Source organism: Hemicordylus capensis, chromosome 8 (assembly GCF_027244095.1).
Source record: "Hemicordylus capensis ecotype Gifberg chromosome 8, rHemCap1.1.pri, whole genome shotgun sequence".
Classification (NCBI taxonomy): Eukaryota; Metazoa; Chordata; class Lepidosauria; order Squamata; family Cordylidae; genus Hemicordylus; species Hemicordylus capensis.
Window position 1 is genome coordinate 10,426,900 of NC_069664.1, and position 26,527 is coordinate 10,453,426.

A 26,527-nucleotide genomic window follows, 5' to 3' on the forward strand; every position below is an offset into this window, starting at 1 on the left:
CCACACTAAACCAAGATTTGAATTATTGTGAGCCAGGGCAACATATTATTCAAAAAGAAAGGCAGAGGAGTCTAGTATGCCCCATATAAAGAGAAATGCAAAACTTACTCCAGGTCTTCGTATCTGAATTCCAGCGGCACAAGCCCATCAGGGTACAAAGCCGATTCACAGGCCCCTAAATTGTAGAAGGCTTGGATGATGTCCTGTAACGTAGGGCACCAAAGATCTGCGCCAACCTCATCTGGTTTCAAGAGAAAAGGAGTCTGAGATGACCAGGCTGCCAAAAAGAATCCTTATGCCTTGTCCAGGGCAATAGTAGTATCAGCACTCTTTCCTGATCCAGCAGGCTGGTGTGCCTACTCAGGAGGAGATCTACTTACAAAGGAGCACCTAACCTGCTCTTTCAAGTAGCAGGCTTAAAGGAGACAATACTCCTGGTGCTATTTTTCTAGACCAGTGGTTCCCAACCAGGGTTCCCTCTATTAGAGATTCCCGGCTGTTGTTGACTACAGCTCCCAGAATCCCCAAGCAAAAGCCATTATAGCTGGGGATTCTGGGAGTTGTAGTCACCAACATCTGGGAATCCCTCTTAGAGGGAACATTGCAGGGTTCCACCAGATACTGTGGCTGGGGATGTTGTTGGGGAGCAATATCTGGCGGAACCCTGCTTGGGAACCACTGTTCTAGATTCTAGCCTGGGTGGGCTCCATCCTGCCCAGCAGCTGGACCCAGCTGTTTGATGATGGAGGAGGAAAAAGAACCCAGCAGGAGTGTCACAGACAATCATTACCCACACCTCCTGCCTTGCTTCTTACGCACATGCGATTGGAAAACGAGGGTGTACACAGCGTCCAAACTTGGGCTAGGTCAGGGCTGCACAACTTTGGCTCTCCAGCAGCTTCTGGATTACAACTCCCATCATCCCCAGCCACAGCGGCCAATAGTGAGCAGGATGATGGGAGTTGTAGGCCAACATCTGAGGGCCGAAGTTGATCAGCCCTCCACTAGATGGACTAATGATCTGACTGCTTCCGGTGTTCATCAGGAGCATCCACAGCCCAGCAGGGGAGCACATGAAGTGAACATAGGATCATAGGAAGCTGCCATATACTGAGTCAGACCACTGGTCTCTCTAGATCAGTCTTGTCTACACAGACTGGCAGTGGCTTCTCCAAGATTGCAGGCAGGAATCTCTCCTATCTTGGAGATACTGCCAGCGGGGAACTTGGAACCTAGATGCTCTTCCCAGAGTGGCTCCATCCCCTGAGGGGAATATCTTAGTGCTCACATGTTGTCTCCCATTCATATGCAACCAGGGTGGACCCAGCTTAGCTAAGGAGACAACTCATGCTTGCTACCACAAGACCATTTCTCCTCCAGAAGAAGCCACCAGTTTCAGTCTCCACCTGTCAGGTAGCAGGTGATGATGGGAGTGCCCCCTCTCTGCCTGGGACCCTTGAAGCCGCTGCCAGCAGAGTAGCCCACTCTGAACTAGATGGGCGGAGGGTCTGACTCCAGATCCAGCCGCCCCTCTATTCAGCGCACACACTTCCTCTCATAGCACAGAGACCCCGATAGCACTCCAGTTTGAATAACAGATGTTATTTATACATTTATAAATAAAACGTCGTCGCAGCAGTAATAAAGGTTCCATTTCAGACAGTAAATTTCAGTATTTTTCCAGAGGGCTGGGTAATAACCCTTTTAGGCTGCACTGCAGCTCTGCTGGTTAGCACATTGCACTGTATTGTTTTCTGAAGGGCAGAGGCGTGGGGGAAGGAACCCCAACCGGCGGCAAGGGACTCAAGCTACTTGTGCACCAAAGAAGGGGAACTTGCTCTCTTGGTGGCTGCAAATACGCGACTTTAACTATAAAAGACTTCAGACACCCTGGCTATCGCCGGATGGACAGGGAAGCAAGAGAGGCCGGTTCCTGCCTGCCCAAAGCCTGGCCAATCCTTCCCTCAAAAGCAGGCTGGACGGCTGAAGAGAAGCCTCCAGCTAGCCCCTGGTCCACGCCCTCTATCCAGTTTAATGGCCATCCAGTTTAAGGGGATGGGGCCTTAGCCCAGAGGTAGGGCGTCTGCTTTGCATGCAAAAGGCCCCAGGTTCAGTCCCTGGCAGCATCTCCAGATAGGACAAGATTTTTTTTAATTGAACCAACAAACTACCAAAGCATACAGTACGATGCCAAAGCACAATTATATACAAAGTGGTTGTTTGTACATGATATATCTACAAAGATTTACACAGAAGAATTTAGAAACACACAAGTTATGAAGTATATGCAGGTAGTACTGTAACTCGGGGGTGGGGGATTACAAGGCACATCAGGTAATGAGGGGGGGGTTTACGTCCGACGTCCATTTCCACAATTTGTCCCATTGCAGTTTAGAAGAGATACTCTTGTCTTTTTGCACACAGATAGGGCTGGGAGAGGCTCCTCCCGCCTGCCACCTGGGAGAGCCGTTGCCAGTCAGTGCAGACAGTCCTCAGCTTCTTATAACCTCAGCTAAAGCCCCGACAACACAACAGGCCCCCTGCCCAGGGCCTGCAGAGCTAAGGGCCCCCTCCAGCCCCTTCCTGCTCAACCTTGGCCCCCTGCCAGCTGTTTTTGGTCTACGACGCCCATAAATCCCAGCCACATGGGCCAACAGCCAGGGATTATGGGAGTTGTAGGCCAACATCTGCAGGAGGGCCCAAGCGGAGAGCAGGCCAGATGTGGGCAGAGAGAAGCTGACCGGACAGCAGGAGGAGGAGGAGGAGGGAGGAGGCGGAGCTGGCCCGGCTGACTCAGGGCCTCCCTCACTAATTGCCGCAGCCAGGGAAGCCTCTCTTCACCAGCAGCCGGCAGAGCGGGCGGCTTCCTTCCTTTGTTGCCTCCATTGGCAGCGGCCTTCTGCGGGCTTGGCGAGCTTATCTGCAGCTCCCCTAATTGCCACGTACCAGACAGGGGAGGAGGAGGAGGAGGAGGAGGAGGAGGAAGGCGAGCGCCCGCTTCCAGGAAGGAGCAGGGCCGGGCGGCGCACTGCCTGCCGCGCTTCTTCTCCCTCCTCACCTCGCAATTACCTGACGCCTGGCGGAGCCCGGCAGCCCCCCTGGGGCCAGGGCAGGGGTGGGGGAGAAGGGGCCTCGCCTGGGACAGGGCGGGGCCCAGCCGCATCTGGGAGCCACTTTGGGAAGAGAGGAGGAGGAGGAGGAGGAGAGGGGGCAGCAGCAGCAGCATTGCGCACAAAAGAGCCCTTGTGTGCCGCCGCCGCCGGCGTGGGAGGGCGGGGAGCAGAGAGATGGCCCTGGGCGTGCAAGGCGCTGCGGGCCTCCTGGGCGGACGCCTGGCTTGTTGCAAGAGGCAAGCAGCCCTGCAGGGCGGGGGGGGGGTGGTCGAGGAGGGTGGCAGGATGGGCGAACTTCTTCTTCTTCTTCTTCTTCTTCTTCTTCTTCTTCTTCTTGTTACATTTATCTCCCGCTCTTCCTCCAAGGAGCCCAGAGCGGTGCACTACACACCTGAGTTTCTTCTCACCACCACAACCCTGTTGCAGGCAGGAGTCTCTCTCAGCCCTTTCTTGGAGATGCAGCCAGGGAGGGAACTTGGAACCTGAGATGCTCTTCCCAGAGCGGCTCCATCCCTTAAGGGGAAGATCTTGCAAAGCTCACACTTCTCTAGTCCCTCATTTATATTCAACCAGGGCGGCCCCTGCTTAGCTAAGGGGACAAGTCATGCTTGCTACCACAAGCCCAGCTCTCCTCTCCCTGGTGGCCCCTTGCAGTGTGGGAGAATGAAGAAAATAGGGAGGGGTGGCGCTTGGGGGCCCCTCATGCGTTCAGTTACAGCTACACCCCTGCTCTCAACTTTGGATCATGGGAGTTGTGGCCCAGCTACATCCACAGGCTCAAGACTGGGTTGGAGAGCTGGTCTTGGAGCAAGCATGAATGGTCCCCTTGGCTGAGTATGGTCCACCCTGGTTTGTATTTGGATGGGAGACGTGTGTGAGCACTGGAAGAGATTCCCCTTATACAGGATGGGGCCACTCTGGGAAGAGCACTTGCCCGCTTGCATGCAAAAAGTTCCAAGTTCCCTCCCTGGCAGCATCTCTGGATAGGGCTGAGAGAGACTCCTGCCTGCAGACTTGGAGAAGCCGCTGCCAAACTGTTTAGGCAATATGGAGCTAGATGGACCAAGGGTCTGACTCAGTATGAGGCAGCATCCTATGTTCCTAACCCTTGCCTTACAGCAACCACTGCAAGCCCACTATGAGTTATGCGCACTGTGAGTTATGTGCACATTTCCCTTCCTGGAAGTGCATTCAGAAAGAGGATCTGGTGAAGAAAGGGGCCAAAGATCCACACGGCTGGGGCAATGTTTGTCCCAAATTTGCTGCCCCCTAACTTTTCCCTACATCTGAAACTCCGGCTGCTCTCTCTACATGGGCGGTTCCGGAGCAGAAGCTGGCGGCTTCAGATCACTTCCCCAGCTGTACTCAGCCATCACTTTCCAAAGGTTTATTGCCGGCGTTCTGCGGAAGTGATAGCCCCATGGCGGAGCTCAGGAAAGCCAGAAGAGACAAGCCTTCTAAACACACCCACTCCCCTGTAGTCCTGGCTGCACTGAAAAAGAAGCTCCTTTCCTGAAACCAAATCGCGGAAGCAGGAAGAGCAGGAAGCACCTTCTCTGTCTGAGAAAGTCGTTATGTCTTGGCGGTTTTTGCATCGGCTATCTCTTGGTGGTTTTTGCATCTGCTGGGTGACTCCAAGTGCTTGATGCCTTCCCACATGCGATGAAAGCACGTGCAAGGCGCTAGCCCCTATGCTTCTGAAGCATGGGCGCTCCTGCGCAGGAGTGCAGCCATTTTTGCTGCTCTCCCCTGGCTCCGGAAGTACTTTTTGACACCAGAGACACATCCCTCAGGGTCACGTGGCCCTCAGTGACATGTTTCCAGGGCTCCAAAAATGCTTCTGGTGCAAGGGAAGCCCGGTGAAAATTGTTGCACTCATGCACAAGAGCGCACATGCTTTGGAAGCTTCGGGGCTCGGGCTGCATGCATGCTTTCGCTAGAAGCATGCACACACTGTTAGTCTGCCTATCTACCATTGAGTCTATGATAACTGCTTGTGTCTATGATAAGGGGTGGAGAGCTGGTCTCTCGGTCTTAGGTTGCCCCCAGGCACAGTGAATTCTGGTTGAACAACAGCTGGAGTACCAAAGGCTGCTTGCCCCTGGTATAGCCTGTGAGTCACTGGGTTTAGACTGCTGCTGGTTTTGTATAGACATGGGAAGCTGCTTCATACTGAGTCAGACCCTTGGTCCATCTAGCTCAGGATTGTCTCCACCAGGCCTGCTCAACTTAGCCCCCCTCCAGCTGTTTTTGGACTACAGCTCCCATAATCCCCTGCCACAGCGGCCAATAGCCAGGGATTATGGGAGTTGTAGGCCAACATCTTCGGGGGGGGGCCAAAGTTGAGCAGCCCCGGTCAACACTGACTGGCAGTGGCTCTCCAAGGTTTTGTACTGGCAGGGACAGTTTTACCCACCGGAAGACTCATTGTATTGCGAGGAATGGGATGTTCTGGTGTCTGTCTCAGAAGTTCATCCGTGGGTCAGTTTTAACAAGCTCGGCTTCTTATCAGAGTTGCCATGAAAAACTTCAAGCAACGAATTGTGTCTCATTAAGCACCTGCTTTGTGCTCATTATAGGCATGTAAGCCAAGAAAACTGTATTGTGCCACTTGCTTTGTTTAAAGTCATGTATAAGGAGACAGCCTGCTTAGAATGCTAGTTGGATCTCACCATGGACCGGGGGTGCAGCTGCCACAGACCCCCACTGGAGCACGTCCCCTACCTCAGTGGGATGCCCGTCCCCGGGTAGTTTTGGCTTCAAGGGATGTAAGAAGCCTTGTGTCTCTTTGGCTTTCTTTGATCAAAATACCGTCTATTTCATCTTCTTCCACCTGTGTGTGTTTCTCTGCCGTGGCACCCGGAAGGGATCGTGCTCCTGGCTCAACAGGTTGCCTGCAGGAATCTTCCCCAGCCTTGTCTGGAGATCCTGCCAGGGATTGAACCCAGGGCCTTCGGCATGCAAAGCAGATGCTCGACTGTGACCTATGGCCCCATCCCCTGTTTTGTTTAGGAACACAGGAAGCTGCCTTATAGCAAGCTGGACCCTCGGTCCATCTAGCTCACTGCTGTCTCCATCGGGGCTTCACAACTCCGGGCCTCCAGCTGCTGTTGGCCTACAACTCCCATCATCCCTAGCCACAGTGGCCATAGTGATGGTGGGAGTTGTAGTCCAACAGCAGCTGGAGGCCCGGTCTTGGTGAAGCCCTGATGGAGACAGCACTGAGCTAGATGGACCGAGAGTCTGGCTTGGTATAAGGAAGCTCCCTGTGTTCCGAAACAAATAGAGGCCGTTGTTCAGTCTACATTGAATGGCAGCGGCCATTTAGGGTTTCATGCAGGAGCCCTTCGCAGCCCTACCGGGAGATGCTGCCAGAGAGTGAACCGGGGACCCTCTGCAGGAAAAAGGGATGCTCGAATCATTGAGCCTTAAAAGGACCAGGTCCCCTGCTGGGTAGCCATCTGATGGTGCAGCGAGGAAGTAACTTGCCTAGGGAGCCAGAGGTTACCCGTCTGAATCCCCGCTGGTATGTTTCCCAGACTATGGGAATCACCTCTGTCGGGAAGCAGCGATATACTGTAGGAAGGTGCTGAAAGGCATCATCTCAGACTGGTCAACCCCTCCTGTGTTCTACCCAAGACAACCACAGGGCTCTGTGGTCGCCAAGGGTCAACACTGACACTATGGCACACTTTACCTTTTATCCCTGCTGGATGCAAAAGTTGAGCAGTAGCCACAGAGCTGTTCTTTGCTCTGCTCTGTCGGGCCTCCTCATCCACTCCCCCCACCACCTGGGGTTCATCTGGTCCACACATGCTGTGGGTGGAAGCGGCCACTGTGTTTGGCTCTCCCCAACAAACGGGTCCCCTCCCTTCTCCGGCCGCCCTCCAACGCTCAGCCTCTGACCTCGTCCAGTTCTCTTTCAGACTCATTAATGTGCCTTGCTCCACTGCCTGCTCCTGCGTGCTGATTCATGCCAGATGTTCCCTTTCCTCGGCTGGAGTGTGTGGCCTCTCCGGCCCCTCCCTGCTGCCTCCCTGATCTGGCTCGCTTAGTTTTCCGGCAGCCGCGTTCCAGGGAGTGCGCACTCCACTGGTGGCATCATCAATGGGCACGTGGACGGGTTCCACTGACACATGATGCCAACGCTGCAGCTACGTCGGAGGGTAGCGTAAACCCGGCAGCTCTGCCTGTGACCTGCTGCGGACCTTGCCTGGAGTAAGCAAGGCAGGCATTTGCTGTGCCTCAGTTTGCCCTTAAGTTGGGAACGAGAGTGGTCCAAAGCCAGTGTAGGTGTAGGGGTTGGAGTGTGGGCCTAGGAGTGCGGGGCAGTGGTCCCTCGAACAGGGATTCCCAGATGTTGTTGACTACAACTCCCATAATCCCCAAGCAAAGGCTGTTGCTGCCGGGGATGCTGGGAGTTGGAGTCAACCACACCTGGGAATACCGGTTAGAAGGAACACTGGTGGGGAGACCCGAGTTCAAAACCACATTGGGCCAAGGAACTCACTGGATGACTCTGGGCTTTGCTCCACAGGCGTGTGGCCACTACCTGGGAGAGGGTCCATTCGGACTTGCTCCCAAACGGGGCCGCACAGCCCCATTTGAGAGCGAAGACCAGCCAGTGTGGTGTTCATAGCGTGGCCGCGCTGTGAATGCGGCGCTGGCCAGAATATGCTCCCAAAGGGGGGCACAAAGCCACGCCCCCCGTGTGTGACGTCAAGCGCAGGGGTGTGGCTGGGGCGCCAGGCATGGCCCCTGATTGGCAGCGGCCCAGGTTCTTTGAACCCGTCCGCTCAACGGTGGCTCCGCCCCTGACAGGGCCAGTTGCTCTCCCCCTGCTCAATAAAGGGAACCACCGCTTTGAAGAGGTGCCTCTTTGCTCCGTTAGCAGGGGGTCCTAGCATTGCAACTGTCTTCGCCCAAAGTGACTTGGCTGCATCCAACCGCAGCAGCGAAAAACCCAGCAGGACGACGTCGCTCCCAGCCCTGCCCAGAAGCCCAGCTGCTCTCCCTGCCCCACACGAGGCCCCTCTGCCACTTCATGGGGGGGACAGACATCCATCTCAGTCTCCCCGCCAGACACCCATGGACAGCTGCTGCCGCCAGAGGCCCGCCTACACACAAAGAGACGTCCTTTTATCCACAAGGTGCAGGAGGAGGGGGCAGGTCCACCTCTGGAGACGCAGCTGCAGACGGGAGGGGGGCATCAGATCTCCCACGGGAGGCCCTGGAGGGGGGAAGGGGAGTCAGAGCAGCGGGGGGGGGGTGCCGACAGGTGGCATCAAAGGAAATGGGAAGAGACAGGAGGTGGCTGTGAAGTTCTGCCAGAGGGTAGTTGGGGAGGGCAGTGGCCTTCACTGCCTCTCCCTGATTCACTTCCAAGGCTGCTGGGAGACGGCCTTGGCAATTCAGCACTGCCTGCACCAACTGGCAGCAACAATCCAAGCCCGGGTCCCCATCCACTGAGCCAGCGGGGGGCTCTGAACTAGAACTCCCCCCACCACCCCCAGGCACAATAAATCGATGGGAATGATGATGGCCGCGGTCGTTCAGCAACATCTGGAGCGCCACAGGTTGGGGAACCCTTGCCCCAAAGCCTTGGGGAGCTTTCTGGGAAAGGGCCACGAAGGAACTGACGTCTGCAGGCAAGCACCGTCTCTCAGGTGCTTCTCTGACCTCACTCAGGGGCTCCCCCCACCCACCCCGCTCCTTCCTCACCTAATAAAGTCTAATCTTTATTTGTGGCACCGCCATTAATTGCCACGGAGAAGGAGACGAGGATGCTGCAAACAGCAGATTAAGATTCGCTCATCTCGGGCTGCTGGCTCAGATGTCTTTTTCTGTTTGAAGTTTTCACCCTCAAAGCTTGGAGGGGAAAGGAAAGGGAAGGGGAGGGAGGGAGATGGAGGAGCAGCCGGAGAGGAGAGGAGACGTGTGCGCTAAAGTCAGCAAATTCCCTAGAAACAAGGGCGAGTCAGTGTGGGGAGAAAGACACTGAAGATCTAACGCTATATCAGAAATCTTTCTAGGCTGTGGCTGCCCACACAATCCCCTGCAATTTCAGCCTTCTGGTGAACACGTTTTGAGCACAAAATGCTAATCTTTCCTGCCTCCACTTCAACACTGAATCCCATCGAGCGCGGGTTTTTATAGTACACTTGGAAGCTCCTGCTTCAGCAAAAACCCTGAGGGATTGGAGGGAAGTGAAGGGTTTTGCTCAGTGAAATTTCCAGGGTGGGGAGAGTGGATTTCCAGGCACAGGCACACAGGAAGCTCGCTGCCTAATAGCGAGCCAGACCACGGGTCCATCTAGCTAGTATTTCCACACTGACTGGCAGCAGCTCTCCAAGGTTTCGAGCAGGAGCCTTTCCCAGCCCTATGTGGAGATGCTGCCAGCCTGGGATCTTCTGCATGCAAGACAGATTCTCTACCACTGAGCTACTACGGCTCCACCCCCAAATTTAGGAAGCTGCCTTATTCTGCATCAAACCATTGGTCCATCTAGCTCAGCCTTGTCAACACTGTCAGCTGCCCTCCAAGCTTTCAGGCAGGGATCACTGCCAGTTGAGAACATAAGAAGAGCCTTGCTGGATCAGGCCCAAGGCCTATCTAGACCAGCAGCCAGTGGCCCACCAGATGTATCATGCCTCCCCTCCGGCTTTTGCTCCCCTGAAACCAGTATTCAGAGGCATCCTGCCTCTGAGCCTGGAGGTCGCCCCTAGCCATCAGCCTAGAAGCTATTGATAGGCCGGGGCTCCATGAATTCATCTAAGCCCCTTTTAAAGTCCTTCATGCCGTTGGCCATCACCACATCTGAAGGCACAGAATTCCTGAGATTCCTTCTGCACTGTCCTCTCTCTACCTGAAGATGCAGGTTGGGGATTGAACCTGGGCCCCGCAAAGCACTAAACTTTGCACTAAATCGACCACTAAACTACAGCCAATGGTCTGACTCCGTATATGGCAGCTTCCTAGGTACCTATGTATATCCACAAAACAGAGATGGAGGCAATAACAGACACTCGCACCATAAACCCAAGCAACGCTGGGTACTCAAAGCTAGTCTCTGGCAAGTGTATGCTCAAGGGACCAGGACTGGCTGTAGCCCCCTGTTGAACATACATTTGAGCCTGAGTATCCTGCTGTGTACTATGCATAAATAGTAAAAGGTAAAGTGGTGCCATTGAGTCGGAGTTGACTCCTGGCACCCACAGAGCCCTGTGATTGTCTTTGGTAGAGTACAGGAGGGGTTGACCATGGCCTCCTCCCGCGCAGTATGAGATGATGCCTTTCAGCACCTTCCTAGATTGCTGCTGCCCCATATAGTACCAGCAGGGATTTGAACCGGCAACCTTCTGCTTGTTAGTCAAGCATTTCCCCACTGCGCCATTTAAGGTGCATAATGGCCCTTAAATCTGGCTGGAAAGGAGTAAAAGAAAAGTCGGCTGTGAAATCCAGCTTCGACAGCAGCGGTGGGTAAGCTTGGCTCTCCAGCTGCTGTGGAACTACAACTCCCATCACCCCCGGGCACCATCGTGGCTGGGGATGATGGGAGTTCTAGTTCAGCCGCAGCTGGAGAGTCCAGGTTGCCCACCCCTGCTCTTCAGCCTATAAGCAGTCTCTTCATCTGCACTGCCCCTTCACACGCAGGCACACACCCACCAACACTGACCGGCTGAGGTGAGCTGACCGATGCGGATTTCCCAGAGGGCTTGGAAGGCGTCTGTGGAGACATCCGGGTTTAAAGACATCAGCTGCAAAAGAAAGAAACATGGAGTGCGTCCGTGCAGCAGGGTATGAGGGGAATGCCCCGTTTTTGACCCACTGGCATGAGTTCCCAAGCTTGGGTAGCCAGATATTGTTGGACTACAACTCCCATCATCCACAGCCACCATGGCCGCAAGTGCAGTGGCTAAGAGCCATAATACCCCTGATCCGAATCTCACTGGGCCATACACTCATCCAGTGAGATTTGGGTCTGGGGTCTTATGGCTCTTTGCCACTGCTGCTGCCTTTAGACCACCCCTCAAGCAAACCCTCTCTCTGCTTGACCACCATCGAAGCAACAAGAAGCCACTCACAGCGGCCGGATTCACGAGACTGGTGGAAGGACGGCTGTGACAAGACACGGGAAACGATAGGAACACCCTAAGGCAGGGGGTCCCCAGAGATTGTTGGACTACAACTCCCATCATCCCAAGCCTCCATGGGGATGATGAACATTGTAGTCTTCTCAATGAGCCCCTGGTGGCGCAGTGGTAAAACTGCCGCCCTGTAACCAGAAGGTTACAAGTTCGATCCTGACCAGGGGCTCAAGGTTGACTCAGCCTTCCAGCCTTCCGAGGTCGGTAAAATGAGTACCCAGAATGTTGGGGGGCAATATGCTAAAATCATTGTAAACCGCTTAGAGAGCTTCCAGCTATAGAGCGGTATATAAATGTAAGTGCTATTGCTATTGCTATTCTCTGCGAGGGGACTGGAAACTGGGAGCGAGTGCACTGCATGAATTCAGGATCTAACAGTTAGCAGACGACATTGTTCTTAATGCTACAAACAGGCTCCGAGATGATCCCAGGTAAATGGGTTGGCATAGTGCCAAAGGAAGACGCCTGGTCTCCCCCCCCCCCCAGTTCTCATCACACACTCCCTGGGAGCGGGCATCCATGCCTCCGGGGCCTTGGGTTTCCCATTACCAGACACTGCTGTGACCACATGAACCGGCCCTGGGTTTCAGGTGTCATTGGACCCTGCTTCTTGCAAAGCTGTTTCTCTACTGCCAGGGCTCACTTCCAGTCACAGAGCCCTGCAGGAGGCTTCGGTCCTCCCATGATCTCTTTTAAATTGCACACCCAGATATACACACACTGCTGCTGCTTTCTTGGGATCCAGCCCACAGCAGGCCTAGTACCGCACCCAGGTCTGCTGCTGCGCCACCGGCATCGTCTGTCCCAGAGCTCCTCACCGCAAGGCCCGGGGGGGCAGTAGCACTCCCCATAACCCCTAAGTGCAGCTGTTGCTGTGCCGTCAAGTTGGTGCCGACTCCTGGCGACCACAAAGCCCTGTGGTTGTCCTTGGTAGAATACAGGAGGGGGTTACCATTGCCATCTCCCACGCAGTATGCCTTTCAGCATAGGAACATAGGAAGCTGCCATATACTGAGTCAGACCATTGGTCCATCTAGCTCAGTATTGTCTTCACAGACTGGCAGTGGCTTCTCCAAGGTTGCAGGCAGGAATCTCTCTCAGCCCTATCTTGGAGCCCCCGTTGATTACCTGATGTGCCTTGAAATCCCCCACCCCCAAGTTACAGTACTACCTGCATATACTTCATAACCTTGTGGATTTCCAAATCCTTGTGTGTAAATCTTTGTAGATATATCATGTACAAACAACCACTTTGTATATAATTTTTTTTAATCAACGTACTATATGCTTTGGTAGTTTGTTGGTTCAATAAAAAAATCTTGTCCTATTAAAAAAAAAATCTTGTCCTATCTTGGAGCCTTCATACTAGGGAATTGGAACGCTCCCCTTCTCGTAATCAGGTTAGTAAACCTGTATGTCATTTATGCAATGCTCCTGCATAGGAATAGGGAGGGAAGACGCGACCAAGAGGTTCACGCAGATGAGACAGTAAATCTCTTCTGGAAAAGTTTGTATGGTTATGTGCAAAAAGACAAGAGCATCTCTTCTAAACAGCAATGGGACAAATTGTGGAAATGGACGTCGGACGTAACCCCCCCCCCGATTACCTGATGTGCCTTGTAATCCCCCCACCCCAGAGTTACAGTACTACCTGCATATACTTCATAACCTTGTGGGTTTCCAAATCCTTGTGTGTAAATCTTTGTAGATATATGATGTACAAACAACCACTTTGTATATAATTGTGCTTTGGCAATGTACTGTATGCTTTGGTAGTTTGTTGGTTCAATTAAAAAAAAGTCTTGTCCTAAAAAAAAAAATCTGGTCCTATCTTGGAGATGCTGCCAGGGAGGGAGAACTTGAAACCTTCTGCTCTTCCCAGAGTGGCTCCATCCCCTGAGGGGAAGGTCTTCCAGTGCTCTCACACCAAGTCTCCCATTCATAAACAACCAGGGCAAACCCTGCTTAGCTAAGGGGACAAGTCATGCTTGCAACCACAAGACCAGCTCTCCTCTCCAATAGTCCATTGCATGGCTCTCGCCTTCATTACAATGGGGCTTTGGAAGGAGAATCTCCAGGTGGGTTTCGCTCCCACGGACCAGACCTGTCCGGCTGCCTCCTGTCCTGCCTCGACTGATGGCCCCCCACATCCACTGCCTGGAGCAACTGCCTGACCCTCCTCACAGTGGGGCTGCCCTCATCCAGACTCCTGCCCGGAGAGCAAGGTCTGTAAACACCAGCCCCCCTCGCTCCTGATCACTCACACTCCCTTTGTGGAGACCCTTCTTTTCCTCCTCCCCACAACTGCTCCCCATCTTTTCCAGGTGGCCAGTGTCCAAACAACATTTAAAACTTGAGCTGCCCAGCCCCGGGGTGTGTGTGTGTGTGTGGCCTGCCTCTTTCCCGGGTGCCTCTCTCCTGTCCTGGCATTTCATCTCACGTGTCTGCAGCAAGCAAAACACATCTGGCGCAGCTCATTAGACAGCACTTAACTGCGTTTGTTTTGGGGCCTGCCGCTCGGCTGCCAGTGCGGCTCGAACCCTGTAATTTAGTACCTGGGCGCCTTTTTTCTGTGCGGCTTAAACAATTAGACGGCTCCATTTTTGCACCCGGCGGAGGGGGAGACAGAGTGATGCAGCCTTTGGGGGCGGGGGGAGGGGTTGCCTGCCTCTGGGCCCAATTATGGACAATGGCGGCGGTGGCAGGGTCTTGGGTCCAGACCCCCCCCTCTTAACATGGAGGTGCCCGGGCAGGCTAGCAGGGCGAATTCTGTGAGGATGACAGCCTGTCCTGCTAATGGAAGATCCCCCATGATGCTGCATGAAGAGAGCAAAGGGAGAAATAGATGGGAGGGAGAGAGGAAAGGGGGAATGGAAATGTGGGTGGGGGGCAGAAAGGAAAGGGAATGAGAAAGTGGGGAGGAGGGAGGGGAAGCAGAGGATGAGATGCAAGAGGGGAGGGAAAAAGCCAAGAAGGTGAGCAAGGGGGGGGGCGCGCACACAAAATACATCGATAGAACGGCATATCAAGCTGCAAGCAATGAGAAATTGTTTCCATTGGAGGAGAGAACGCCAGAGATCCACAGCATCTTTCTAGGGTTTGCTTTGTTTACCCAGGCAGAGCAAACGCCTTGTCCGCATGTTAGTTGCAACACATAAACATACAAATGGTGCATCATGGACGAATCTGCAGTTATTCACATGTTACATCCAACATCTTCACAGTAGTCCAGGGCAATCTGCATTCTGCATTTTGGGGCCCAGAGTCCAGACTGACTTTTAAAGTGAATTTAAATTATAGGAAATTTATAGGAAAACGTGTGTGTATCCTTCGTCACTTAGGAAGCTGCTTTGCATGGAGTCAGACCCTTGGTCTATCTAGCTCAGGATTGCCTACACTGACTGGCAGCGGCTCTCCAAGGTTTCAGGCAGGGGTCTCTCCCAGCCCTACCTGGAGATGCTGCCAGGCAGTGAACCAGAGACCTTCTGCATGCAGAGAAGATACTCTTCCTCTGAGCTATGGCCTCATCCCTGAAGGGCAAGATCTTGAGGTGCTCACAGGTAGCGACCCAGCCGAATGCAAACCAAGGCAGATACAAAGGGGACCATTCATGCTTGCTACCACAAGACTGGATCTCCAGCCCATCTCTTGATCAAAGAAATGCAAGCCAGCAATGATTGGGCTTATCGCAATCGAGTGGTTGATTTGTGAAAAGAGAGGTGTTTTTAGTCTACTCTCCAGTAGGCTTATGAGATCACCTGGCATTGTGCGTGTGTGTCCGTGTGTGTGTGTCTGTGTGTCTCCCTCCCCCCTCCTCTATCAATTTTGCAATGTCTGGACCAATAAGAACCATATCGGGTACAGTTGTAGGGACACATCAATGGCGTAGATTGTGACGATGTCATCCAACCCAAATCAAGATGGCGGACACGTAAACTTCTGAGGCACAAGTGGGCTAACTTGTGGACAGTCTAATTGATCTGAAGCAAATTTTCTACAACTGTATAGACACATGGAGATGCCCCAATAGTGTAGTTTGTGATGATGTCATCCACACCAATCCAAGATGGTTGACACGTGAGCTTTTGAGATGCAAGTGCACTAACTTGAGGATTGTCTAACCAATTTGAACCAAATTTGTTACAGTTGCAGTGAGTGACACACAGGGACACCTCAATGGTGTAGTTTGTAATGATGTCATCCATCCCAATCCAAGATGGCGGACGCATGAACATTTGAGGTGTAAGAGATCTAACTTGTGGGCCTCCATTTGAACCAAATTTAGTCCAGTTGTAAAGACAGAGTGAAAGGAAAGTAGGGTGATTAGTTCTTACTAGAACAACTTGTATTTCATGGTAATTTTTTCTTCTGTTTTAATGTGCTTTTAATTGTACGTTTTGTTGTTTCACTTTGTGAGCTGCCCAGAGAACAACTGGTCATGGGGCGGCCAAAAAAATACAGTTATTGTTTGTTATTGTTGTTCGGTGCTGGAGGTCAAGCCCCGTCTGCCTTATGCAGGGCACCTGTGCATAATCACTAGCAAGATATATGATGCTTTCCCAGAGGCATTCTTGACTGCATGAATACTCCACATGGTCCAGGGATGACCTTTGGCATCAAAGATAGATTTGGAGGCTGAACTGCCACAAAGCAAGAGATGCACATAGCTCCTTATCCATCAGCCACAAGAGTAGAAAGATTATGTCAGACAGACACTAAACTAAACATCACCTGATTTCCCCCCAATGTATTCTTTTCTTAAGAGTGTATCTCTGGGAGGAAGGGCAGAGGCATGTGAAGGTGGACACATCTCTGCAGACGCAGAGCACAAAGTCAAAATCCAGACCTCACCCTTCCTCCAGACCCTGCTGAGTCCCATTAACAATTTCCTCTCCAGCGGGGGCTGCTTAGCATCCCCACAGAGCTCTGGGAGATAGAGGCTTCCTCCCCAGAAGCCAGCACTTCCACAGTACAGTTCTCTTGCCACAAGAAAGGTGGCTTTGCTGAAACAGGCGACAGGAAATTCAAACACATCCCACCCCTTTCCTGCTACCCAAGTCTGCCTAAAACAGCGGAAACTCTTCACTTGAATTGTTCTCCGGCCACTAGCTTGGATGGCTTGAGGGGCTTAGCCAAATTCATGGAGAGGAGAGCTGGTCTTGTGGTAGCAAGCATGACTTGTCCCCTTAGCTAAGCAGGGTCTGCCCTGGTTGCATCTGAATGGGAGACTTGATGTGTGAGCACTGTGAGATATTCCCCTCAGGGGATGAAGCCACTCTGGGAAGAGCAGAAGGTTCCAAGTTCCCTCCCTGGAATCGCCAAGATAGGGCTGAGACTGAGAGAGACTCCTGCCTGCAACCTTGAAGAAGCTGCTGCCAGTTTGTGAAGACAATACTGAGTAGATAGTATATGGCAGTTTCCTATGTTCCTATGGAAGACAAGCCTATCCAGTGGTGTAGTAGTCGCCCGTGTCCCTCCTGCTGGCAGCCCCCATGCATGTGCATGATGTCCATGCACGTGACGTCACTTGCGAAGGGGGCATGGCCACGTACAAAGTGGGTATGGCCCAGCCAGCATTTGCTGTCTGGCTGTGTTTATTTCTCTCCCAGTGAATGCTGGCTGGAAATGCATTCAGGAAGGCTGGGCAGGCCCTCCGGTGATTGGGACACCCCCCCTTTACACGTGATAGCAATAGCAATAGCACTTACATTTATATACCACTCTATAGCCGGAGCTCTCTAAGCAGTTTACAATGATTTAGCATATCGCCCCCAACATTCTGGGTACTCATTTTACCGACCTCGGAAGGCTGGAAGGCTGAGTCAACCTTGAGCCCCTGGTCAGGGTCGAACTTGTAACCTTCTGGTTACAGGGCGGCAGTTTTACCACTGCGCCACCAGGGGCTCTTGGATGTCACACACACAGTGGGCACTGGCAGCCCTTTTAATTGGTGGCCCAGGTTCTTTGAACCCTACCGCTCAATGGCTCTGCCCCTATCAGTGGCTACTAGTCTGGTGGCTATAGCCACAGAGGCAAGATACCTCTGAATACGAGTTGCAGGGGAGCAACAGCAGGAGAGAGGGCATGCCCGCAGCTCTTGCCTGTGGGCTTCTCAGAGGCATCTGGTGGGCCACTGTGTGAAACAGGATGCTGGAATGGATCGGCCTCCTTGGGCCTGATCCAGCAGGGCTGTTCTTATGTTCATCTTTAACATGCTGTCAATGGGGTGAGAGTCATCATTTAAAGAGAAGAATTCATCTCTCTTTATTCTCTTCACCCAGCCAGAATGTCATAGGAACATAGGAAGCTGCCATATACGGAGTCCAGAGGCGTAACTAGGGAAAACGGCACCTGGGGCAAGCACTGAAATGGCACTCCCCCACGTGCCCCCCCCCAACATACTACATTATACTTAGGTTTTTCCTCACAAGCGCCCACCACCGCCGCCGCCAAGCCAGGCCACTGACTGGCTGCCAGGTGCCAGCAAAGCAATGGGGGGGGGGCGCAGGCAGTGCGGAAGGGACCGCTCGTGGGGAAGGGGGCACCGACGCGCTCCCTTGACTGCTGCAGCTCTGCTGCACTGAGCAGGAAATATTTGTATTAACAAAAAATTAAAAAAAAAATTAAAAAAATTTTTTGTCATGGCGGCGCCCCCCACGTGACCAGAAAAGATGGCGCCCGGGGCACGTGCCCCCCCTGCCCCCCTATAGTTACGCCTCTGACTGAGTCAGACCCTTGGTCCATCTAGCTCAGTATTGTCTACACAGACTGGCAGTGGCTTCTCCAAGGTGGCAGGCTGGAATCTCTCTCAGCCTGGAGATGTTGTTGCCAAGGAGAGAACTTGAAACCTTCTACTCTTCCCAGAGCGGCTCCATCCCTTAAGGGATCCATCTTCCAGTGCTCACACTTCTAGTCTCCCATTCAAATGCAACCAGGGTGGACCCTGCTTAGCTAAGGGGACCAGTCATGCCTGCTGCCACAAGACCAGCTCTCCTCTCTGCTGTCCTGTGCCATTTTGCACGCTGCACAGAGTTGTGAGCGGCAAGCATGGAAGGGCAAGTGTGTGCCTGCTGTGGCCACCTCTTGCTATGCGCAAAGAGGGCATCCGTTGCCTTTCCTGGTGAGGCAGGCACCAACTGAAAACTTCCCCACCTTCGATCCACCTGAGAAGCAAAATGCTCCCATGACCAGCAGTTCACCTCTTGAGTCATTAAGGTTTCATCGTCTCAGTGCACGGAGCCGTGGGGGGAATTTTCTGCCTGGAGTTCTGTAGCTGAAACAAGATCATCACTGCCGCCCCTTCTGGATTAAGATATATGAACCCACAGCAGGCACATAAATTACGCCTACGGTATGAACTTTAGAAGCTACTTGCCCACAAAACATATTACAGAAATTACTACTTTTAACAGCAACAAGCAGAGGGTTGGAAGATCCGGGAGTGCGTCAGAATCAATTCATACATCGATGAAGGGCACGTCGCGTGGTGGAGTCCTCTTGTACAAAGATGTGGGGGACAGGACGGAATTTGTATATGCAAATAATGCTGCTAACTGAGAAAAGAGGCACCTTTTAAAGTGGTGATGCTCTTACAGTATGGACAGCAAGAGGGAGGCTTTTGCTACAAGAGAGAGGCAAAGGGCTCTTTATTCTCCCTCTCCCTAATGTGAGGATTCCAGCAGAGTGTCCGTTCTTTTGTGCCCATCTGCTCAGTCCTGCTTGCCAGAGGTGCAACATTAGGGGAGGATCCTGACAGATCCTCTGCTGCTGGGGAGTGGCTGAAAGAGCCCTTTGCCTGTGTCTTGGCTTGTGTATGAAAAAGTGGCTTGGCAAGAGGGAGGGAGGGAGGTCTTTGAGATAAAGTGCTATGTTAGGACGTAGACGGGAAGCTCCGAGGGCTGGGCCGGGCCTCAGAGCATCTAGCTGCCGAGCCTTCCACATCATGTCCTGAAAACACCTCCAGAAATAGAAATATTCTGCATGGAGGTGCTGGGAACTCTTCTTCTTTAGAGACATTCAAGAGATGGTCTTCTGGCAACACGTTCAGGATGCTGGAGAGGAGATGGCCGCTTGACCCACGTTAATGGCACCATCAAATTAGCATCAGGGCCCCCAATCCTGCCACCTCATGTGGAAGGAGATAGGGATGTGCATGAAACTCGCGAGAATCGATTTGAATTCATTGATTGATTGATTGATTTGATTTGATTTGATTTGTATACCGCCCTTCCAAAATAGATCAGGGCCGTTTACAATTAAAAAACAAACCACTGAAACAATAAAGAGCTAAAACAATAATTAAAAACAATATAACAACAATTAATAAATTTAAAAACATTTTAAAACAAGAATTAAACAATTGCAGTAATTAAACCCACTGAAACCGGGTTAAAATATCAAAACCGATTTAAAAACCCTGGAAAGCCAGGCCAGACAAATACGTTTTAAGGGCTCTCCTGAAGGCTAATAGAGAATCGATTCGATTTGGAACCATTGAACAGAGTGGAGATTTGTCCGAATCGATTCGATTTGGAGCCATTGAACAGAGTGGAGATTTGTCCGAATCGATTCGATTTGGAACCATTGAACAGAGTGGAGATTTGTCCGAATCGATTCGATTTGGAGCCATTGAACAGAGTGGAGATTTGTCCGAATCAATTCGATTTGGAAACATTGAACAGAGTGGAGATTTGTCCGAATCTCCACTCTGTTCAATGGTTCCAAATCGAATCGATTCAAATTCAATTCAAATTCAAATCGATTGGTACGAATTCCGTGCACATCTCTAGAAGGAGAGCAGAGGGTGAGCCAGCAGGACCCTCTGCTCCCAAGCAAGGCGGAAGCAGAGTCAGAAGCAGCCACACACACCCTCCACAGCCCCCACCCCACCAGCCTAGCTCTGGGCTCTGCTGCGGAAGCGATACAGATCTCTCCGTGCTCAGCAATTTCAAAGTCCATTGTGAGTTTAAACAGATGCAGAAAGGGATCCGACCGGGTGGGAGCGGGACAGAGAACAGCTTGAACTGCACAGAGAAGTGCCATGTCCCCACTCTCAGCTCCTCCTCAGGGAGACAGATTGAAGCACAGCCCCAGCCAAGAATGCAGCAGAGAAGGCAGAACGTGGGGAGGTTGAGGTCTGGGGATGGTTGAGATCTGGCCTAGGAGAGCCGTTTGGGGTGCAAATTTATGCACACAGGGCTGAAGAGACTCAGCACACTGGGGCTTCCCAAATTGTTCATACCTGTTAACATGGATAGAATAGAATAGAATAGAATAGAATAGAATAGAATAGAATAGAATAGAATGCATTCACTATTCCCCAGGATGCCACAGTCTCTCACAGCATGAACAGCTAATTCCCCTTTAACAAACAGAGCTGAGGAGAATGCTTGGACATCTTTCCTTAAGGTTGCTGACCACAGATCCTCAGTCTGCAAAAGCAGGGAACACATGCCTACGCATAGAGCATGGTGCGTGATCAGTACGCAAATGAGGCACACCATTCTGAATAATCCTAATTGTACCTCTGGGGATGGGGCCGTCGCTCAGTGGAAGAGCCTTTGCTTTGCATGCAGAAGGTCCCGGCCTAGGACTCAGGTTCTCTGGCAACATGTGTAGGAAGGGCTGGGCGAGACTCCTGCCTGAAACCTTGGAGAGCTGCTGCCAGTCAGTGTAAACAGTACTGAGCTAGATGGAACAAGTGCCTGACTCAGTAGGAGGCAACTTCCTAAAGGTTCTTCTTAAAGACAGTTGCCTTTCTTCATGTCAATGCAAGACCAGGACAGCTGGTCTGGTGGTAGCAAGCATGACTGGTCCCCTTAGCTAAGCAGGGTCTGCCCTGGTTGCATATGAAAGGGAGACTGGAAGTGTGAGCACTGCAAGGTATTCCCCTTAGGGGATGGAGCTGCTCTGGGAAGAGCAGAAGGTTCCAAGTTCCCTCCCTGGCAGCATCTCCAAGATAGGGCTGAGAGAGACTCCTGACTGCAACCTTGGAGAAGCTGCTGCCAGTCTGCGAAGACAATACTGAGCTAGATATTATTATTATTTCTTGTTTACACAGTCAGACAGGTGTTATTGACAGGTTTGTTTTATCCAGACATTGAGTCCTTCCCAAGGACCTGGGATGGTTGAATTTTGTTATCAATGTTGTTGCTGTTATTATAAATATTGTCACAGAAGATAGGCTGTTACCAGTAAAGTTGCTTTTTGTAGTTGGCTGATGGTGATTTCTGTGGCCCCTATGGTGTTGAGGTGCTCTTCAAGGTGTTTTGGAATTGCACCTAGGGTGCCAATTACCACTGGGATTATTTTGGTCTTTTTCTGCCACAGCCTTTCAATTTCAATTTGTAGATCTTTGTATTTGGTGATTTTTTCCTTCCCATGGGCCTATTCAGAGGGAGGAGAAAGCAAGCCCCCCGTGCAGTCCCAGGATCAAGACCCGGCCAATGCCAGAAAGGGGGTGGGGCTTCTTTTAGCTCCTCCCCCTAGCAAGCCAGGCCCTTGCTGGTGCAACAGCCCTTCACGGAGAGGTCTTCTAGAGCCAGCTCCCAGGTTACTGCCTTCTCCCCCTGCTTTTGCTTCCCTTTCTAGCCCTTAGTTCCTGCCTTTTCCCAGCCTGTCACTTGGTCTCCTTGCTCCAAGCTTCCCACCCCAGCCAGTGTTCCCTCTAACAGGGATTCCCAGATGCTGTTTACTACAACTCCCAGAATCCCCAGCTTTTGCTTGGGGATTCTGGGAGTTGTAGTCCACAACATCTGGGAATCCCCGTTAGAGGGAACACTGGTCCCAGCTCCTGCTTGACCAAAAGCTCCAAAGCAGACCCGCGTCCTAAGGCAGTGCACACAACCCACTTTGCCTCCCTTGGGCAGGAGGTAGAGACAATGGCTTGCCAAAGTACCAAGAGCGGGAAGAGTGCTCCGTAAGTGCACGGCACTATTATCTGGCCGGATATGAGGCAGGAAGGAAAGGGAGGCGTATAATGAATTTAAAAGGCAGCCCCCAGCCAAAGGGAGCTGGAAGGAAGCCAGGGGCTGGCGGATGTGCAGAAATGGATCAGGGGACCTTGAAGAGAACCTCCTTGGCTGCCAGGTGAATCTCCTAAAGTAAACTGCATTCTGTTCAAGCCGGCACAGGAAGGGGCCGCCAAAATGAGCAGGAGCTTGAAGCATCTTTCCTATCATGAAAGGCTCAAGCAGTGGTTCCTAGCTGTTGGTCCCCAGACGTAGTCGGACTGCAACTCCCATCACCTCCTGCCACAAACTTGCCCGGGGTGATGGGGGTTGTAGTCCAACAACATCTGGGCACCAACCATTGGGAACCCCAACGGTTAAACCTTTCGGGGCATTTTTAGTTCCAGAAAAGGAAAGGAAAAGAGAACTGCAGCAATGTTGGGGAGTGGGAATATAATAGAGGTTAGAACCTTATGCGCAGGCCCACTCTCACAACCAAAAGCTGGCTGGGAGGAGCATCCAGCAGGATCCCAAATCAATGTTCCCTCTATCAAGGATTCACAGATGTTGTAGACTACAACTCCCAGCATCCCCGCTGCAATGGCTTTTGCTTGGGGTTTATGGCAGTTGTGACATCCAGTGGTGCAGCAGGGAAGCAAACTGCCTAGACAGCAGGAGGTTGCTGGTTCAAATCCCCGCTGGTATGTTTCTCAGACTATGAGAAACACCTATATCAGGCATCAGCAGTATAGGAAGATGCTGAAAGGCATCATCTCATACTGTGTGGGAGGAGGCAACGGTAAACCCCTCCTGTATTCTACCAAGGACAACCACAGGGCTCTGTGGGCGCCAGGAGTCAACACCGATTTGACAGCACAAGCTTTCCTTTCCTTATGGGAGTTGTAGTCAAGAACATCTGGGAAACCCTGTTAGAGGGAACACTGTCCCAGATCCATGGGAACGCCCGAAAACCAGCCATGTGCCGGCAAAAATCGAGGCATGGGGGAGGAGAAAGTGCTTGTGTGCTAGCCACGACTGGGCAGGATCACACAGCAAAGCAGTATTATCATCACCCAACCTTGTATCGAGGGTGGAGGAAAAGCACGTCCTGTGCTGTCCTGCCCAGATCGCGGCTGGCTCATGACACCTGGCTTCTCTTTCTACCTCGTCGTTTGCTGACACACGGCCAGTTCTCGGGAGCACTCAAAGGTCTGGGATCCAACTATCTGGACTACAGCTCCCATCATCCCCAGCCACAGTGTCCAACAGTCAAGGATGATGGGAGCTGTAGTCCAACATCCGCAAGAGGGCTGAAGTAGAGTAACCCAAGAGGTTGGAGTGAGAGAATCAATAAGAGCAGGGCTGCACATCTTCAGCCCTTCAGCTAATGAACTACAACTCCCATCATCCCCAGCTGATGGGAGCTATAGGGGCTGCAACTGGAGGGACTGAAGTTGAGCAGCCTGGAATGAGATCCTTGTCGTAACAGAAGACTTCAGGGTACCCCAGTGAAACTGACTAGTAACACATTTAAAGGTAAAGTTGTGCCCTCGAGTTGGGATCGACTCCTGGCGCCCACAGAGCCCTGTGGTTGTCTTTGGTAGAATACAGGAGGGGTTGACCATTGCCTCCTCCCACACAGTATGAGATGATGCCTTTCAGCATCTTCCTATATTGCTGCTGCCTGATAGAGGTGTTTCCCATATTCTGGGAAACATTCCAGCGGGCATTCGAACCGGCAACCTCTGGCTCGCTAGGCAAGTCATTTCTCCACTGTGCCATTAGGTGGCTTATAGTAACACATTTAGGACAGACAAAATCATATTTCATATGATGCATAATTAATCGATAGAATTTACAGCAAAAGGAGTCATGATGTGGATGATCAGTGAGTGGATTTCCCAGCATCTCTTTCTCTGCTTAAAAGCAGCCTTAAGGAGGGCATAATCTGAACCCCCGAGCTATGAAGGATGCTACTCCTTTTGCTTCAAACAGCTATTGACCACTGGGGGTGGGCTTAAATTGGGGAAACAGATCAAGAGGAAAGGGTTTTAAAAAACTCTAGCCCTGCACTGCAGCCCCGATCCCAATTGTACAAGCAGACACAAATATGATAAGCTGCTGGGAGGAGAGCTGGTCTTGCGGTAGCAAGCATGACTTGTCCCCTTAGCTAAGCAGGGTCCACCCTGGCTGCATATGAATGGGAGACTAGAAGTGTGAGCACTGCAAGATATTCCCCTTAAGGGGTGGAGCCGCTCTGGGAAGAGCATCTAGGTCCCAGGTTCGCTCCCGGCTTCTCCAAGGTTGCAGGCAGGAATCTCTCTCAGCCCTGTCTTGGAGATGCTGCCAGGGAAGGAACTTGGAACCGTCTGCAATTCTCAGAGCAGCTCCACCAGTAAGGAGAATATCTTACAGTGCTCACACTTCTAGTTTCCTATTCATATGGAGGATGGTTGTCCTCTTAGTTCCTAGGCATGTGCAGAAGTGCACCTAAATAAGGTTGGAGCCTGGACTAAAGGCTTTTGGAGCCCTTCCCCAACCCGCCTCCCCTGAAAATTAAGCATTATCGTGCTCCACTGGGCAACCACACCACCCGGGACAGACTAAAGGATATGGGGCTGTGGAGGCCCTGGACTTTGGCCCCGAAGTCCAGGGGTAAGAGCACCTCTGGTGTATGTGGCAAACAGAAATTCAGCAAGTGAAGCCTCCCCCATCACTGCATAATATCCTGGGGAAACTTCATCTCCTGGAAAAGCTTCGCCTCCGAGTTTCCCAGTCACTGGCAGCGTACACAAGACGGAACTAGCTGGACAGATGGTCTGACTCAGGATAAGGCCGCTTCCGATGTCCTAAGTTCGGGGTTCCCAACCTGTGGCACTCCAGATGTTCTTCAACTACAACTCCCATCACCCCCCACTGCAATTTATTGTGGCTGGGAATGATAGGAGTTGTGGTCCACCAACATCTGGAGTGCCACCCGTTCAGAAGTCCGTCCTTTGTTTTTTTTTTCAGCCATGCAAAAGTGCTTTTGGGAGCACAAAGGAGCCTGTTCCACAAGGCTACGGGCCTGCCCAGTTAACCGGGTAGGCTTCTTAAACCAGTGGTGGAGGTTGGGGCTGGTTAATCCTGCTAACAACACAGCTCTCCATTGTCCTGCCAAGGGGGTGGGTGGTGCCCTGCCCATTTTGCTCACGCCTTGGGCGCTGTTGCCATCTAGTGGAGGGCCCTTCTAACCGGCAAATGGGCTGCGTGGCTTACCTGGAAGAGCCAGAGGAGGACAGGGTGGGGACAACCCGGCAGGTTGCGGTACAAGGAGCCCAGGATGCCATCTTGGAGGAGCGCCATCCGCTGGGCAAACTGGGAGCTGGAGAGACAGAGAGGAGGAAGGGGGTGAGTATGGGGGGGGGAGCAAGAGGGTTGCAATCTCCTTTCCTGTCCACAGCCAATGATCCAAGGGACACACACAGCAGAGAAAACAGGATCCAACCCACTTTCATTCCAAAGCAGAGGTATGCCAGTCCTAAAGCGATCCAAGCCCATTTCAGACATTATGCTGTATGAGCGTGTTTGTACGTGGGTTTGTGTGAATGACAGTACCTGGGTTCATTTGAAAAGGGAACCCGGATACAGGCCCCGGGGACATAAGGCAAATGTGGTCAGGAATAAACCATGAGACCTAAATGGAACCTCCATGTACAAGAATAGTATACATATGAATGCTAGACACTAGGGGACAAATCAAAGGGGAAAGCCAGCACCTTCATGCCCTGCCTGTGAGTTACCACAGCACCCAAATGCCCGCCGCTGGCAACATAATCGTGAGACAGAGATTGGACATTGTTCCGGCCAATGAAAGACTTGTGCTCTGGATAGCCTTTTGAACCTAACACATCTCCATCAACTAAGAGAAAGAGAATTTCAATGTGGACAAGGGTACATAGGAAAATAGGAAGCTGCCGTATGCTGAGTCAGACCATAGGTCCCTCTTGCTCAGTCTTGTCTACACAGACTGGCAGTGGCTTCTCCAAGGTTGCCGGCAGGAATCTCTCTCAGCCCTATCTGGGAGAAGCCAGGAGGGAACTTGAAACCTTCTGCTCTTCCCAGAGCAGCTCCATCCTGAGGGGAATATCTTGCAGTGCTCACACTTCTAGTCTCCAATTCATATGCAACCTGGGCAGACCCTGCTTAGCTAAGGGGACAAGTCATGCTTGCTACCACAAGACCAGCTCTCTTAACATAGGAACATAGGAAACTGCCATATACTGAGTCAGACCATTGGTCTATCTAGCTCAGTATTGTCTTCACAAACTGGCTGCGG

The 26,527-nt window shown here is 52.0% G+C and overlaps 1 protein-coding gene across 4 annotated transcripts in view; it reads right to left on the reverse strand.

Annotated features, from left to right (window-relative positions):
* The window catches only part of FAM178B (family with sequence similarity 178 member B), a 180,874-nt gene that overhangs the window by 117,294 nt on the left and 37,053 nt on the right, over window positions 1-26,527 (reverse strand). For all 4 annotated transcript variants that reach the window (XM_053270225.1, XM_053270226.1, XM_053270223.1 and 1 more), the window contains exons 8-10: window positions 25,468-25,573; window positions 10,789-10,870; window positions 109-241 (exon numbers count right to left, since the gene is read on the reverse strand). In XM_053270225.1, the coding sequence (XP_053126200.1) occupies window positions 109-241; window positions 10,789-10,870; window positions 25,468-25,573 (321 nt within the window). The remainder of the gene's footprint in view (window positions 1-108; window positions 242-10,788; window positions 10,871-25,467; window positions 25,574-26,527) is intronic.